The following is a 13,423-nucleotide window of genomic DNA, read 5'->3' as shown; positions in this document are numbered from 1 at the left end:
CTTCAACTGTGAGAAACGGAATCTAAAACAAAAATCCAGAAAATCACATTGTATGATTTTTAAGTAATTAATTTGCATTTTATTGCATGACATAAGTATTTGATCACCTACCAACCAGTAAGAATTCCGCATCTCACAGACCTGTTAGTTTTTCTTTATGAAGCCCTCCTGTTCTCCACTCATTACCTGTATTAACGGCACCTGTTTGAACTCATTACCTGTATAAAAGACACCTGTCCACACACTCAATCAAACAGACTCCAACCTCTCCACAATGGCCAAGACCAGAGAGCTGTGTAAGGACATCAGGGATAAAATTGTAGACCTGCACAAGGCTGGGATGGGCTACAGGACAATAGGTAAGCAGCTTGGTGAGAAGGCAACAACTGTTGGCGCAATTATTAGAAAATGGAAGAAGTTCAAGATGATGGTCAATCACCCTCGGTCTGGGGCTCCATGCAAGATCTCACCTCGTGGGGCATCAATGATCATGAGGAAGGTGAGGGATCAGCCCAGAACTACACGGCAGGACCTGGTCAATGACCTGAAGAGAGCTGGGACCACAGTCTCAAAGAAAACCATTAGTAACACACTACGCCGTCATGGATTAAAATCCTGCAGCGCACGCAAGGTCCCCCTGCTCAAGCCAGCTAATGTCCAGGCCCGTCTGAAATTTGCCAATGACCATCTGGATGATCCAGAGGAGGAATGGGAGAAGGTCATGTGGTCTGATGAGACAAAAATAGAGCTTTTTGGTCTAAACTCCACTCGCCGTGTTTGGAGGAAGAAGAAGGATGAGTACAACCCCAAGAACACCATCCCAACCATAAAGCATGGAGGTGGAAACATCATTCTTTGGGGATGCTTTTCTGCAAAGGGGACAGGACGACTGCACCGTATTGAGGGGAGGATGGATGGGGCCATGTATTGCGAGATCTTGGCCAACAACCTCCTGCCCTCAGTAAGAGCATTGAAGATGGGTCGTGGCTGGGTCTTCCAGCATGACAACGACCCGAAACACACAGCCAGGGCAACTAAGGAGTGGCTCCGTAAGAAGCATCTCAAGGTCGTGGAGTGGCCTAGCCAGTCTCCAGACCTGAACCCAATAGAACATCTTTGGAGGGAGCTGAAAGTCCGTATTGCCCAGCGACAGCCCCGAAACCTGAAGGATCTGGAGAAGGTCTGTATGGAGGAGTGGGCCAAAATCCCTGCTGCAGTGTGTGCAAACCTGGTCAAGACCTACAGGAAACGTATGATCTCTGTAATTGCAAACAAAGGTTTCTGTACCAAATATTAAGTTCTGCTTTTCTGATGTATCAAATACTTATGTCATGCAATAAAATGCAAATTAATTACTTAAAAATCATACAATGTAATTTTTTGGATTTTTGTTTTAGATTCCGTCTCTCACAGTTGAAGTGTACCTATGATACAAATTACAGACCTCTACATGCTTTGTAAGTAGGAAAACCTGCAAAATCGGCAGTGTATCAAATACTTGTTCTCCCCACTGTATATATGTTATATATACAATAATACTTATGATTAGATGCATGCAGATCACAATTGAGAAGGGTTTGACTTTAAGTTGCTCGTCTGTGGGAAAAAAACTGGAAAGAAGAAAATCAGGTGTGTCTACTGCCAGGCAGGGAAGTTGCTTATACTATCAACATGTTGGAAAATACAAAACAGTTTTGCGGCCCTATCTACGCTGCATGGTTTTTACCATTTATGAGACATTATGTCTTACTGACTGTTATCATGTGGCACTTTATAGTAGTTACTTTGCTCAAATAATTCAACACATTTGTCAACTTGCTAATACATAATAGTATTCTATCATGTGCAGTGTTACAGTACGTGCTTTGGTCAAAGGTAGTGCACTATAGTGTAGGGTGTAGGGTATCAAGAGAGATATCTCTTGAACCTCGAGGTCTGCTCTGAGTCTGACAGAGATCGAGCAGGTATTCTTGAGAATAAGGGCGAGCAAACAATATCATAGATTCTTTCAAGAGTTTGCTCCACTTCTGTTTGCTTTAGGTCTTGATCTGATTTTTCCCTCCACTTTTCTTATTTTTCTTCTCCTTTCCTCTTTTTCCTCTCTTGTTACTCCAGCTGGTCTGCATGGAGAGCAGAGGGTGATCCAGATGCTGGTGTCCAACCTGAGGTCCTCTCCTGCACCGCTGCCTTACTGGGACTCTGGACCACTTCAACCATCTCTACCATCACAGGTTTCTCCAGGTGCACAGGCTTGCCACGGCCACACCATCCCGCCGCTATTCCATCCCAGCGGCTCACGTGGAGAACATCTCGCCACCTGCTAATAGGCCTCCACCACCTGCAGCAATGGCTCTGGATGCAGCTGAGACACAGGGTGAGTCCTTGTCCCCTCCTAATTAATTTAATTATAATTATTTAGCCAGGATAGTCCACTCAGGAAAATACTTGCTACTGTTTACCAGGGAGTCCTCCTCCGTCTCCTCTGGTGACTCCAGCCCACTATGAGAGGATCGAGCTGGCAGAGCTCAGGAACTGGGTCGGCCCAGAAGGGGAAGAGGAAGGCCTGGGAGCTACTCAGTACTGCACGCTCTCACCAAGAGGTCTCTTGAGGATAGAAGTTGAGGACTTTTAGTACTGCACATAATATTGATAAATATAAAGTAGATGATGACATAGATGATGATATGTATATTTAGATATATCATTTCAATAAAAAGTAATTAATTTGCAACTATCAAACTGTCTACTGGTCATTCATTACAGTATGAACTATAAAATGATTGTGACAAACACAACACAGCTCACCTAATGGTAGTTTTTACAAACAGTACAGCACCACCCTCACCCAAGAGGCCTATGATACATGAGTCTACAATCTTATGATATTATAAATAGTATTGGAATATTTAGTAATCATTGTAAAACAGTGTGGATTTGTTATTTGCATATGTTTGAGGTCCCAAAGAAGGCTATGATAACTGGGGAATACCAAAATAAACCGAAGGCAGACCCAGGTAAAACCAGGGTCATATTCATTAGGGTCGACCGTAGCCAAATATTTTGCAAAGGAAAACAAGAGTTTCTTATTGGAGAAGTTCACATTCCTTCCCTGTTTCAGTATGCTTTCTTATGTTTGGTACATAATGAACACTACCCAGGGTTATTAGTCTGGGCCATATGTATCAAGATTCTCAGAGTATCAGTGCTGATTTAGGATCTGTTTAGCCTTTTAGATCACAATGAATAATATTACATGGACAGGGGGACCTGATCCTAGATCAGGCGTCTGCTAAATGGCATATTATTTATTTATTTATTATCAGCACTCCTACTCTGAGACCCTTGATACATACAGCCTCTCTTGTATTTGGGGTTAAACATTTCACTGTTCCTGATCATTCACAAGGGGGCAGCCTCCACTACGAATTGAAAGTGTCTGTCTGTACATGAGATATGGGCTTCATTTCCATAGTCTAAAGTGTCTTCATCTCTTAATCTCATGTACACTGAATCTGACATGAAAAAACTGGACAGGTGGAAGCAAATGTCTAGTAGAACTCTACCGTAATGATTTTACCTAGTCTGTGTTTTCACATCAGTGCAGATGAAGGAGATGAGGAGAGAAGAAGGAAGCCATTTTGGAAAATGGCCGATAGGGAGCAATCTATTATGACTTCTGTCTGACAAAGATTAGTTCTGATATATTTGGCTTCAAAACTTTCTAGTTTCAATTAGTTTAATGCTCTTCCAGTATTATCTGTACATCTACGTTTTTAACATTTTGTGTTTGAAAATGAAGAAATTCCAATCAACATTTTGGTCAATAGACCCTTCATTCATTAAACCCTGAAGAAGATCTGAGGGCGTATTCATTACGCCGATTCTGTTGCAAAATGTTTCTTAAACGGAAGCAAACAGAACAAAACGGGGAGGAACATACATGAATTTGTTCAATAGAAACTTTAGTTTTCATTGCAAATGCAACTGTTTGGACTAATGATTACACCCCTGTTGACTGAAATGTTGGTTGGCGTTTACTCCTTTTCAAATGTAAAATGTGCAAAACATTATGATGGTCACCTATGCTGCATCTATATCAATATCGTCTTAGTCAAAACACCACCAACATCACAACCCTGGATGGTCATGAAATTGTTGTACTTACCAAAGAGATGGGATATAATGTTTCACTCACCGTTCTGTATTTTACACCCATATATTTTCTCTGTCATGAATATGCATTTAAGTACAGTGGCTTGGGAAAGTATTCACCCCCTTTGGCATTTTTCCTATTTTGTTGCTTTACAACCTGGAATTAAAATTGATTTTTGGGGGGTTTGTATCATTTGATTTACACAACATGCCTACCACTTAGAAGATGCGAAATATTTTTTATTGTGAAACAAACAAGAAATAAGACAAAAAAACAGAACACTTGAGCGTGCATAACTATTCACACCCCCAAAGTCAATACTTTGTAGAGCCACCTTTTGCAGCAATTACAGCTGCAAGTCTCTTGGGGAATGTCTCTATAAGCTTGGCACATCTAGCCACTGGGATTTTTGCCCATTCTTCAAGGCAAAACTGCTCTAGCTCCTTCAAGTTGGATGGGTTCCGCTGGTGTACAGCAATCTTTAAGTCATACCACAGATTCTCAATTGGATTGAGGTCTGGGCTTTGACTAGGCCATTCCAATACATTTAAATGTTTCCCCTTAAACCACTCGAGTGTTGCTTTAGCAGTATGCTTAGGGTCATTGTCCTGCTGGAAGGTGAACCTCCGTCCCAGTCTCAAATCTCTGGAAGAGTGAAAAAGGTTTCCCTCAAGAATTTCCCTGTATTTAGCGCCATCCATGATTCCTTCAATTCTGACCACATGCCTTTTGGCGTACACCAAATATGTTTTCTTTAAGCAATGGCTTTTATAGCCTTGTATACCTCAAGTGTTTTATCAATATATTTTATTTTTAGGGGTTTTTAACCATGATTTGAATAAATGTAAGGACGTGTTGTAATGTTTTTGTGATGGATAAAATTGTAATGTTAAAAAGGTTTAGAATGTGATCCCTTTTTTAAACTTATAGCCTTGTATACCTCACGTGTTTTATCCCCATAATGTGAAATTGGCTTTCAGCTTCACAATTTTCAAACACAATTAACATGTCACGCCCTGACTCTGGGGACTCGTATTTGTTGAGTCAGGGTGTGTATTTTCTGTGTGGTTATGTTCTATGTTGTATTTTCTAGGTTTAGATCTAGATCGTCTAGATCTATGTTGGCCGGTGTGGTTCCCAATCAGAGGCAGCAGTCGCTCGTTGTCTCTGATTGGGGACCATACTTAGGTAGCCTATTGGCACTAGTGAGTTGTGGGATCTTGTTCCGTGTAGGTATGTTTTGTGTTCTACCTTGGACTTCACGTTTCGTTTGTTTATTGTTTTGTCGGTTGTTTATTCTGTTCAAATAAACATGTACGCATATCACGCTGCGCCTTGGTCTGACCCGTCGATGAACGAACGTGACATAACATTTCATGACAGGTATAACAACCTACAGTATATCCATGCATAGCCTACAACACAGAGTTACAAAAAGGCAGGATGAAAACGTTATGGCAAATATAAGCAATTATTACCATATGATGATGATATTCTACATTTACATTTTAGTCATTTAGCAGACGCTCTTATCCAGAGCGACATACAGTTAGTGAGTGCATACATTTTCATACTGTTACTACATTTCCAATATTCTATTGGTGATATGGGAGAGAAAAAACCTACTCTTTCCATGACATAGACAGACCAGGTGAATCCAGGTGAAAGCTATTATCCCTTATTGATGTCACTTGTTAAATCCACTTTAATCAGTGTAGATGAAGGGGAGGAGACAGGTTAAAGAAGGATATTGAAGCCTTGAGACAGTTGATACATGGATTGTGTATGTGTGCCATTCAGAGGGTGAATGGGCAAGACAAAATATTTAAGTGCCTTTGAACGGGGTATGGTAGTAAGTGCCAGGCACACCGGTTTGTGTCAAGAACTGCAACGCTGCTGGGTTTTTCACGCTCAACAGGTTCCCGTGTGATATGAGGTTTTTATAGTGTTATGGGAAACCGTGTGTATCAAGAGTGGTCCACTACCCAAAGGACATCCAGCCAACTTGACACAACTGTGGGAAGCATTGGAGTCAGCATCCCTGTGGAACGCTTTCGACACCTTGTAGAATCCATGCCCCGACAAACTGAGGCTGTTCTGAGGGCAAAAGGGGGACAACTCAATATTAGGAAGGTGTTCCTAATGTTTCGTACACTTAGTGTACACTTTTTTCTATTCAGATTAGATTTTCTGTTCAGAGTAATTTAGCCTATCACTCCTATTTAGCATATTAAATTACCATTGTAATTGCGCAAACATTGATGTCAGACATGCACCTACCCCAATGCTCTGTTGCTGATGACTGGGATGAATGCAGGAGCAGATTTCAGGAACAGGACAAGACACCCTCTTTTTGACTAATGACTGATATAAGGGCATGTACGTGATAGGCCTATCTGGCTTATATGAATATGATGGTCTAATGTTTCTTGACAGTGTCATAAAGTTTATTTTCTTAGTTCAACTAAAGTGTCACAGGATGGTCATAATGCTTTGTGACAGTGTCATAAAGTGTATTTTCTTAGTCCAAGTAAAGTGACACAGGATGGCCATTATGCTTCATGAAGGTTATTTAAAATATGATGAAAATTAACTTGACTGTAAATAATGAATTACAACAACAACAAAGGATTTAAGAAACAAACTATCAAACAAAAGGAAACTTCTTGGCAAGGAAAAAAATTATTTGAAAAATGTAGGTTTTGACACTCTTATGCAGGTGTCATAACTAGCCATAGAATAACATAATATATGTCACAACAGGTGTAAATATATGGATCATGACCATATTATGACAGGTTATGACAAGTTATGTCAGCTGTTATGACATATTATGACATGTTATGACCGTGTCATAATTTGTTATAACACTGGGTGTCAAGTAGTGTCATAAACAACACTGAAATTAATATTTTCAGCAATCTTAGCCTATATTTGTGTAGTCCAAACCTCAGACTTTCAGTAGACCAAGTATTATTTTGTATTTTAAAATGCTAATATGAGACAATACTTCTCTGTGAGTATGCTAATTAATGATTGGCATAAATAAAAATATGTAGGCCTAGTAGAACACATGGCCTGAGGTGCCCATTTGAAACCATTGTGTTTTTTGGGAGAAACACATGGATGTGAAACCATATGGCAGTCTCAATATTTGTCCATCGTTTGTCCACAGTAATAATTCATTATTTTTACAAAAAGGTATTTACCACGGTACACCTTAGTTTTGGAAAAAATTGGGGAATAAAAGTTAGTGTGTACAATTAAGTTAATTATGTTATATCATGTAAAATCATTCCAATATGTAGATCAACAGACAGTTTATCTAAACGGAATTTAATACAATCAATATAGGTATTACAAATATAATGCAAAACAATAGAGGCAATTGAACATATAAACATATGTATTCATATACATTGAGTGTATTAAACATTAGGAACAACTCCCTGATCTTGAGCTGCACCCCTGTTTGCCCTCAGAACAGCCTCAATTCGTCCGGGCATGGACTCTACAAGGTGTCGAAAGCATTCCACATGTTGACTCCAATGCTTCCCACAGTTGTGTCAAGTTGGCTGGATGTTCTTTGGGTGGTGGACTATTCTTGATACACACAGGAAACTGTTGAGTGTGAAAAAGCTAGCAGCGTTGCAGTTCTTGCCCATGTCTCATTTGTCTCAAGGCTTAAAAATCCTTCTTTAACTTGTCTCCTCCCCTTCATCTACACTGATTGAAGTGGATTTGACAAGTGACATCAATAAGGGATCATAGCTTTCACCTGGATTCACCTGGTCAGTCTATGTCATGGAAATGTGGAAATGTTTTGTACACTCAGTATATATTCAAAGTTTAAAAAAACTCCATAAAAGACTTTAGCAAAATGGCAGTTTTTTAAATGGTAACTTCTTGATTTAAAAATGTAAATTGGTAACAAAAACTATTAGATAAATGACAAGGTTATACAAATAAACAAACATAAAAACATGGTTCAATTCACTTTTTCATGAAACATATGCTTAACCTTTTCAGTAGGTTACTGGAAAGTGACAAACAAGTTTGAAATAATTTATGAACATAATACGATTTCGAACCGATTCTGAATGTAAATTGTCTCAAGAATACATTTTCTGAACCCATGTTCATTTGAAAAACGGGACTACTGTCTCTTAAATGGAGGACCGTTGTAACAGTTCGCCACCACAAGATGACGCATGTGATCTCAGTAGACTATAGCCCACACACGTTAGAAACAGACTTTATTGTGATATCCTTCTTGATTCATAAATGGTTAAAGAAATACACAAAAGTTTTACAATTAACTTAAAAGATATAATAATACAATACAAAATAATGTTAAATAGTCTACTCTTATGTACCAGTGTGCGCGCTTGTCTTGGAACCGATGGCACAGTGGTGTGGAGGGAGGTTGCGATGGTAAAGCATAGTGCAATTTGAGATGAGTGACAGATTCGCATGAAGAAATTTTCAAATAAAATATTCAATTCACCCGGTCCTTTGTTGTATCTAAAACAAAGGATGGTTCCAATACCAAGACATGTTCAAGAAATGGAACAATGTATCGGTCAATCACGGACAAAAGGTAAGACAGGGCACGCCACCCAATAACCCATGGCAAACATGTAAAAATGCATTGTGTTTGTCACCGACAAGTGAACATTGAAGTTGTCAGCTATAGGAGAGGCTGCAATTTATCGAGACTTAATTGAACATGGGAAATAATCTTAAAAACAAATTTAGAAAAGCATGTCACTATATGGACTAGATGGAAAATGGTCTATATAGGACTAAAAACAGCTTGCAAAGAAATTGCGCTAGGCCTCCCTTACGAAAAAAGATTGCAGTCAGAGTGCAATAGTATAACAATAGTTAGAATGCAGTATAGCTGCAGTATTCTGCAAATACTTCCTCCAAAATAACACATTTTTTACTGCAGTAATTTTGCAGTGTAACTGCAGTTACAGTGCAGTATAACTGCATTTCAACTGCAGAACACTGCAGTTATTCTGCAATCACTGCGTCCAAAATACCACAGTCAACGGCAGTTACTGCACTTTTACTGCAGTTTCAAAACTGCTATCTTTTTTTGTAAGGGCTATAACCGCCTACACTACACCACAACTGTCTTAGCTTCAGTAGAAGTGGGTGGGTAAAATCACTGGGGAAGCCAATGTGTTGTGATAATTGCATTGTTTGCTCTTTAACCTGTTAGTTTATATGCCTTGCGACCTTGATATATAGGCCTAAGGCCGAGACAAGAAGACACAGTGGCAGAATAAACTCAACCACACCTTTTTTTCATCACAAAACCGGAAAGCAAACTCTTTCTGGTGAAGTCAACAAAGCATATTGCATGTAACAAACAGTTACATGACCTACAGCATGGTCAAGCAAGTTAATGTTTCCGACATTTTCGGACTACTAAACAACTACTGATTTAGAACCACAGAGAGTTACCGCAAGTCACAATGAAAACAGGAGCTGCCTCCATTATTCCAGCACCATTTCATCATAATCAAATCACCTATGCTTAGTCTAATACAGTGACAACTAAAAGATGGCAAAAACAATTTAGTCCAATCAACTTAAGCTAAATATGATCTGGCTGTGTTCTAATTTCTGTGTGTGCGTGTGTGGAAGTAGAAAAACATGTTGACTTAAAAAATGCCAATGCCATCCTCCTCTCTTTCATGTTGACAAACCGGTCTATGACTCTGTCATACAGTACATGCTTTTATTTATTTTTTGACCTAGGCTACCTGGCTAAAACGCTTGCTCGCTAGCCTAACTTCCTTTCATGGGCAACAATGTACCAGACCAGCCAGTTAACATTAGCCTACTACATCTACATATTGAACTTACATCATTGGCTAGTACAGAGAATTAAGTAAAACCACAAGTCTAAATCACTATCTCCATCCATGGCTAATTTAGGAAAGGGCCAATTTTAGCTAGCTAGCCATCGGAGGACAACAACACAACAATTCAAGTTTTTTTCTGTCAATGACGTTTTGGCTCTCGATGTGACGTGATTGGAGTGAAGCCAAATCCAAACTGGCTTCCCTTGACACTTTTTTTTTGGTGCACCAGGACCATTCACAGTTTAGCTCACACAGTTTAGCTCAACTCTGATTGGCTATTATTTTATACTTTTTTTTATCAAGGGAGGCCAAATGCTCGCTGGCTTCCCTTGCATTCAAAAATATGGGTGGCAACAATGTCATACTCTTTTTGACCAGACAGCATCAGATAGATAGCCTACACATACAGAGACAGAGGGGCGCTGTTTCACTCGCTCGGATGCTTTCTCCAGTGAGATACATTCAGCCTCTTGCAAATTTAAGGAAAATTATGAAACACAGAGACAAAAGATAAATTATAGTATATATTTTTCTTGGTCCATTTTTGGGGGAAGCCTGGCTTCCCTTAGCATCCATTAATATGATTAAATCACATACCTTTACATAGTCCAACAATGTTTGTCAAAGTGCTTAGAGTGAAGAGCATTTGATAGTTTGCGCCATAACAAATTAGTTGGATGGGCATTTGATTTCCATAGGCGGGCCCGTTTTTTCACAGGACCTCCTATGTGTGCACACGCTTGCATGCATTTTTTAAATGGGTGTAATAATAAAGATCATAGGCAGTTCATGAGTTTCATGTTTGGGGAAGCTTACATTTTATCCTACCAGTTATACCGATCTGCGTGCAAATTATGAATATTTATATATGCACATTTTCATAGAACAGTTTCATTTCAATAATAACGTTTTTGTTTCTTAAACTCATTATCACGTGGTTAATCATAAAAATCTGAAGTAAAATGATACAAATCTAAAAGTTAAAATTCAACTATGGCTAGAGCACTAGCCTCTGCCATATGGACACATTGATAAACTGTGATGCATTGGCGGCTAAAGAAATTAGAACATAGAACTCAGAGATAGCCTATAGGCCGATGCAGCAGTAGGCCTATAACTTCCATCATCAACTAAGTAAAATACATAGGCCTAAAGCCGACAAAATAAAAACTGTAGAAAATATCCTGATGAAAATTCTGGTTCTTTCAAACACATTCATCTCTCTTCTCCGCCTGTCTGCCTCCCTTTCTATCTGTCTTGACTTGAGCTATTGCTAGTGAAGTTCAACTTTGTATCACATTATCACAGGGTCCGGCCAGAAGCAGTCACTTGCAACATTGTATCAACTAGCCTATTTCGGGCCCTCAAAGTTTATTGCGCCAGTGAGCTCGGGACAGAAAGCTGTTTTGTATGATGTTTCCACTGGATACAGTATATGGGATCATCAGATCATGATATTTTGCTCTTTCACACCCAGGCTTGGTGATTATTGAGGCAGGGCGTGTTGGAAAGATTTTTCAAATACTATCATTCCCAATGGATGTTAAAACAACTGACTTTGTTGACTTGTGTGAAGGGAAGAAAAAATGAGTGGTGTACGTGGTTAGTTAAGAAATAACTGGAGACGCACCATATCTTCGCCACACCCCCCTCCCCTTCTTGATGCAACATTTTAAATTATACTCAAGACATTATTTTCACACATATTTTAGACGCTTTTCACTGACAGCCGCAACTCAATCAGCTAGAGCTATTGCCATGCGCACTACCTAAATTGCGGGCTTCCCAAACACACTTCTTATTTGAAACAATCCACAGCTATTTTTTAAAAAGAATGGTGAAGTATTTTGAATTATTTTATTTAGACAGGAGTAATTATATAATTTTGGCTAAACTTAATTTACTTTATGGCAATCCAGCATCCTAACAGTGCACTGTGTACCCACCATCCTTTCCAATTCACAAGAGGCTGAAACCAGAGATCTGTATATAATGACAAGATGCTCATGGCTCCGCCCTAACAATGGGAGTCATTGTCCCAAAGGCGGGAAGGCAGGCAACGGCTTAGGTCTGCATATTATTCCCATAGAAACGCATTGGGCTTATACTAGACAGATTTTGGTGAGAGTGAGCCCTCTTGCTTCGCCTCTTCCTCTCTGCTGAAACTGCAGTATGTCGCCAGAGAAAGCATCCGAGCGAGCGAAACAGCGCCCCTCTATATGTAGCCCATGTATCTGATGCTGTCTGGACAGAAATAGTATGACATGCCATACTCTTTTGGTCCAGACAGCATCAGATACATGGTCTCCACATACTTAGACAGAGGGGTGCTGTTTTGCTCGGATGCTTTAACCTTTTGACACGTACCAACACACGGGTGTGATCATTCTACAGTGGTCCCTGCAGCGTACGCTCAAACCGGTGTGATTAGAATGCTTATTTCGAACGTCCAGTTTCAATTGACTCAACAGTCAGCGTTTGTGCTGGCAACACTTTTTTTCACATAAACATTTTGCACAAACACAGTCCTTACAACATTACGTCCTGAATGTGACCAGTTTATTTTTGGATGCAATGTTCAGACATTCACAGAAGTGGCGATAGCATAACACAATCATCCAAACCGGAAAATGTAGACTACATTAGCTCTAGTGCTAACTGAGGAAAGATTGACCAAACACAAGTGGTCATATTTATCTAACTCTCGGCTGACAGAAACCATAATATGAATTAGCTAATAGAAATGGCAATGTACAATTCATCACATCGCGGATTAGCTCACCATTGATCAAAATAATTGAGTAAAACACTTTCTAAAAATTGTTTTTTTCGGGTGAACCAAAGATAAGAATAAGAGCACCTCCTCCCAGCTGCCCACTGCACTGAGGCTAGGAAACACTATCACCACCAATAAATCTACAATAATCGAGAATTTCAACAAGCATTTTGCTACGGCTGGCCATGAGTTCCACCTGCGTTACCCCGGCCACCAGCTCTGCACCCTCCGCTGCAACTTGCCCAGGCCATGAGTTCCACCTGCGTTACCCTGGCCCTTCATTGGACACTGTGTTAACAAACCTCCAAACGAGCTTCACTGCCATACAACACTCCTTCAGTAGCCTCCAACTGCTCTTAAACACTAGTAAAACTAAATGCATGCTCTTCAATCGAACGCTGCTGGTACCCGCCCACCCGACTAGAATCACTACTCTCGACGGGTCTGACCTAGAGTATGTGGACAACTACAAATACCTAGGTGTCTGGTTAGACTGTAAACTCTCCTTCCAGACTCACATTAAGAATCTCCAATCCAAAGTTAAATCCAGAATCGGCTTCCTATTTCGCAACAAAGCCTCCTTCACTCATGCTGCCAAACATGCCCTCGTAAAAC

At 39.9% G+C, this 13,423-nt stretch overlaps 1 protein-coding gene across 1 annotated transcript in view; it reads left to right on the top strand.

Annotated features, from left to right (window-relative positions):
- The window catches only part of LOC311107188 (uncharacterized protein), a gene marked incomplete at both ends in the record, with an annotated part of 94,963 nt that overhangs the window by 20,648 nt on the left and 60,892 nt on the right, over positions 1 to 13,423 (top strand). Inside the window, 2 exons of the mRNA XM_084149677.1 lie at positions 2,232 to 2,374; positions 2,496 to 2,600. Of these exons, the coding sequence (XP_084005803.1) occupies positions 2,232 to 2,374; positions 2,496 to 2,600 (248 nt within the window). The remainder of the gene's footprint in view (positions 1 to 2,231; positions 2,375 to 2,495; positions 2,601 to 13,423) is intronic.

Source organism: Coregonus lavaretus, assembly GCF_964263955.1.
Source record: "Coregonus lavaretus genome assembly, chromosome: 31".
In the NCBI taxonomy this organism is placed as follows: Eukaryota; Metazoa; Chordata; class Actinopteri; order Salmoniformes; family Salmonidae; genus Coregonus; species Coregonus lavaretus.
Note: the sequence above shows the minus strand (reverse complement) of the source record. Positions and strands in the feature narration are given on the sequence as shown.